The sequence below is a fragment of the Camellia sinensis genome, chromosome 3, assembly GCF_055761805.1.
Source record: "Camellia sinensis isolate YWXY chromosome 3, ASM5576180v1, whole genome shotgun sequence".
Classification (NCBI taxonomy): Eukaryota; Viridiplantae; Streptophyta; class Magnoliopsida; order Ericales; family Theaceae; genus Camellia; species Camellia sinensis.
In genome coordinates, this window is record NC_138963.1 from 88,612,314 (window position 1) to 88,616,650 (window position 4,337).

The 4,337-nt window shown below is 35.8% G+C and overlaps 1 protein-coding gene across 1 annotated transcript; it reads right to left on the minus strand.

Moving 5' to 3' along the window:
* Positions 1–1,377: 1,377 nt before the first annotated feature.
* Positions 1,378–3,288, minus strand: LOC114265752 (scopoletin glucosyltransferase). Its single transcript, XM_028206579.2, has one exon. It carries the CDS (start codon positions 2,924–2,926, stop codon positions 1,505–1,507), a length of 1,422 nt encoding a protein of 473 aa, XP_028062380.2. The 5' UTR covers positions 2,927–3,288; the 3' UTR covers positions 1,378–1,504.
* Between the last annotated feature and the right edge of the window lie 1,049 nt (positions 3,289–4,337).

The following is a 4,337-nucleotide window of genomic DNA, read 5'->3' on the forward strand; positions in this document are numbered from 1 at the left end:
TATTTAAAAAAATTTATCAAACATTACCTGAGATTTTCTCTCTCCTCAAATGGAAGTATAGACACCTACTGACAGTGATTTTCAAATCTCTCAAGAAAATGAAACCATGATTTTCAAATCTTCTTCTTCCCCAATCTTCTTCTTCCCCAAATCTGAAGATTTGTGTATCCCAGGCAAAAACTCTTATCACATAGCCCCAATGTTTGAGAGAGAGGGAGATAAAGCAAGCAATGCTCATCACTTCTAACCTCAAATCTCACCACCACAAACCACCACCAAACCCACCATCTCTTCTTCTTCTTCCTCCTCTCTCTCTCTAAAAACTACCAAATCACACCCACCACAAAATAAATCCAGATTCAAAACACACCCCCCCCCCCCCAAAAAAAAAAAAGTCCACTGCCCCTACAATTAAAGGGGATCAATAATTAGATTTACTTTTCCACATGTATTTGTATATGAACCAGTAAATTTTGTTGATTTTTCCCTCAAAACTAGCCCTGTTTGGCAAGTGAATCCACAAAAAGATTAAGATAAAACAGTTATCAAATCCTTAATCATTTTATTTTTTCTTTCACAAACATCACATCTAATTATACAAAAAAAATCTAATCAACTTCCCAAACACAAAAAATTTGACCTACTAAAATAACCAACTTTTCAAACCCGGTAAATGACTAGGCTATAGGACTAAATTGAGATGACAGCATTCAAGAATATATTATTTCATGGTGAAAATTATCAAGAAGAGATCAAACTATCATAAACTAAGAAACAAAGAATCAGAACATCCTCAAATACAAAAGAAACACCCTGAACTTCGGAGGTCTTGAGTTCAACTACCACTGTCAATGCCTTGTTTTGCCTGTTGTAATTTGACCCTTTCCTTTCATTCTTTTTTCTCATACCCCTGAACTTCAAGATCCATCGCAATCTCAAGAAGCTGAAAGTCCGAGAATTGGGCAACAATGGGAAAACAAACATAAAATCCTGAATTGGGCTTCTTGGTTTCAAGCAATTTCAAGCACTCGTGCTCATCAATTGATGCCATTCAAGGATGCTAGTTTGATTGAAGAACCTACCAGGCTACTTACTACTCACCTCAATTTGACTGGTTTAAAGATTTCAAAATAGCATTTGCTTGCTGCAATATGTTTCGAATCTTATTGCTCATCCTGGATTGTCAACGAATTAATAATTCCTTGTCGCACTTAAAATATTTCAAAGATTCATCATAGGTACTTCAGAACTATTTTATAGACTGCAACTATCTGCTAATTGATAATTATATGCTTTTGCATCAAGAGAACATTTTAAATCAGTTGAACTACGCATTTATATGTCAATATTTATTGTATTTAGTGAGGTCATTCACAATTGGACAAACTAGTTTATTGGCTAAATTCAGAAACCTTGTTTAAGACATAATAAGAACAACAAATACAGATCATAAAATTCATTTGAGATAATATGGATTTGTTTGAGTACACCATTTTAAATGCGATTATGAACTCATTTCTTGTATCAGAGCATTGAGGTCAGAATAAGATGATCCACCCTCTTCAACAGCCTTCTTCGCCATATCCTTAACTGCCCTAGCTCGGGTTCTCATTCCCTCAGCTTCTTCCCCAGCCTCCATAACCCGCTTCACTGCTTTTGCTATTGTTTCTCCCTTGATACAATCACTTCCTGCTCCAAACTGCCATTGCCGAGCACCAACCCCAACCCCAATTCTCAAAACCTCAGTCACCAACTTCTCATTATAGAATTGCTCCGCAAATCGTGGCCAAGTCACCATTGGGACGCCGGCACAAACACCTTCCAGGAGCGAATTCCACCCGCAGTGAGTCACAAAACCCCCAATCGATTCATGATCAAGAATCAAAACTTGAGGTGCCCAACCTCTTATGATTAGTCCCTTGTCCTTCATTCTCTCCTCAAACTCCTCCGGCAACCGCTTCTCATCACCGTCTTCTTCGATCTTGCCTTTCCTCACAACCCAGATGAATTGTTGCCCTGAAGCTTCAAGCCCCATCGCAAGCTCAAACAACTGAGAAGCAGTAAAATCGCCCAAACTTCCAAAACATACGTAAATTACAGAATTGGGTTTCTTCGAATTAAGCCATTTCAAACACTCAACCTCATCAATGGCTGATTCTTTACCTCTCTGAGCTTTGTCTTCTACCTCCCGATTGCAGAGCGAAACAGGGCCAATATGCCAGGCCCTTCTTCCCAAAACATTCCTGTAGTAATCAGCATAGTCCGGTTCAAGCTCGTAGAAACTATTGACAATAACTCCATAGCTTGTCAGCTCCGTCTCTTTAACTTGCTTCAGCATCGTGGACAAGCCAGTCTCTGTATCGGATCGTTCATTCTCCGGCAGCTGCGACCTAGTTAACATTATTTTGTGAGGAAGATTAGGCACCAGAAAGGGTTCATCGTCGGAGGACACACTCGCCTGAGGCATGTAAAGCCTCAGATTCTCGGAAGCGCACAAAGTGAAGAAGCCAGTCCCATGGAAAACCAGCCTCGGAATATTGAACTTGGCTGCGACATGAGTGGCCCAGGGGAAGAACATGTCTGCGACGAGGCAATCAGGGCGGGAGTCTTGGAGGAGTCGCTCGAGCGGGTCTTGTAGCATGGTGGTGGCCTTCAAGAAGTTGGGAAGCATGTCGGTGGAAGGGATTTGATCGACGCTCTCGCAACCTTCCACTAAACCGGCCTCGACTGCTGGGAATTTGAGGGTGAGGACAGAGATAGAGTGATGGGTTCTTTGGATTGATCTGGTGAAGTAAGGGGCGTTGAGAGGGGTGGTGATTATGGTGGCTTTAACGCCATGGGAGGCGAAGAGCTTTGCCATGTCCAGAGTTGGGATCATGTGACCTTGAGCCATCACCGGAAAGAAGAAGAAATGAAGCTTAGCCATTTTGTTTTGGATTGGATCTATTCAACCAACCTACTCTACTACTGGGATGTTCAGAGTAACAATAGAAATTGAAAATCAGAGATGAAGACTGAGGAAAGCAAGCCAATTTGCTTCAACGGCTATGTGACAACGCCTATTGGAAGGAACGTAATGCATACATATATGGAGGGTTTAGGAATTTTATCATAAGAAAATGTAAGGTATATATTATATTTAGGGATAAGCTCAGTCCATTCCTCATGTCTCTCTATATACTTCTTCAAAACTTTCTTGTGGGCCTCAAAGTCAGACCCATATGGATGATCCGAAATAAAAGTTATTTATGCCAAAAAAAAAAAAAAAAAAAAAAAAAAAAAGAAAGAGAAAAATCAGATTTATCATATAACTGTAAATATAGGAAAAAAATTTATATTTTATTTTATAAAAAGAAAAGATTATGGTAATCACTCTTCAAAAGGTATGTATCATGTGTATTTTATAATTAAAGAAGAAAATAGTATAACTTCTTACTTTCTGCTAAAAAAAATAATAAAAATAAAAAATAAAACACACATAAGGTATAACTATAGATCTCATGAGCTGTAATTAAAAAAAAAAAAATTGTCATAACTTAAGAAGAAAATGGCATAACTTAGGGGTTCATATGGTAAGAGGTGTGTATAGTAAAATTTCCCTTTGCAAAATGAATGATTTAAATTTACAAGATATTCGATGAAACTGATATGGGAAAATTACACTAACAATTTTTATAGTTTAGGGCTTGTGTCACTTTGATCCCTAACTTTTTAATTGTGATACATTTAATCTTGAATTTTGAATTTTATTCCAAATAAGGACAAACAAAGATGTTTTCTTTGCAAACGGTCCATTTCAAGTGTAAAGTCGTCATACAACCTATTTTGTGTTAGTTAACTTATATTTTGTTTGAAACGTAATTTTTTTTTTTGTTAATGAATAATGTTGTAACTTTTTTTTTGTTATAAAATTCTATTTTATTTTGGCTTTTAGAATCTATTTTCAGAAAGAAAAAAAATAAGAAACTAAAAATTAAATTGGTAAAAAAAATTATTTTTATATAATTTTATCTTTTGGAAGGGTAAAAATAATTTTTTTATATTTATTTTCGTTAAATTAATTTTTATTTTTTCAAAAGTCAAACATACGCAACAACTCATAGTATTATCAAACAAATCCATTAAATCAGAAAATCTAAATCTAAAAACATTTCATGTAAATATGTTGATTACACATTAAAAGCCTATTAACCATCTATTACATAATAATCATCTAAAAATATTTGTTAACAACATATACAACCATCATAACCATCCAAAAAATCAACAAAAACAATCACTCATTAAATGATCATTATCTAAATACATAGTAAAAATTAATTTGATAAAAAATAAAA

Bases quoted from the DNA above. Each gene is read 5' to 3' on its own strand.
- LOC114265752 (XM_028206579.2), bottom strand. From the start codon at position 2,926: ATGGCTAAGCTTCATTTCTTCTTCTTTCCGGTGATGGCTCAAGGTCAC.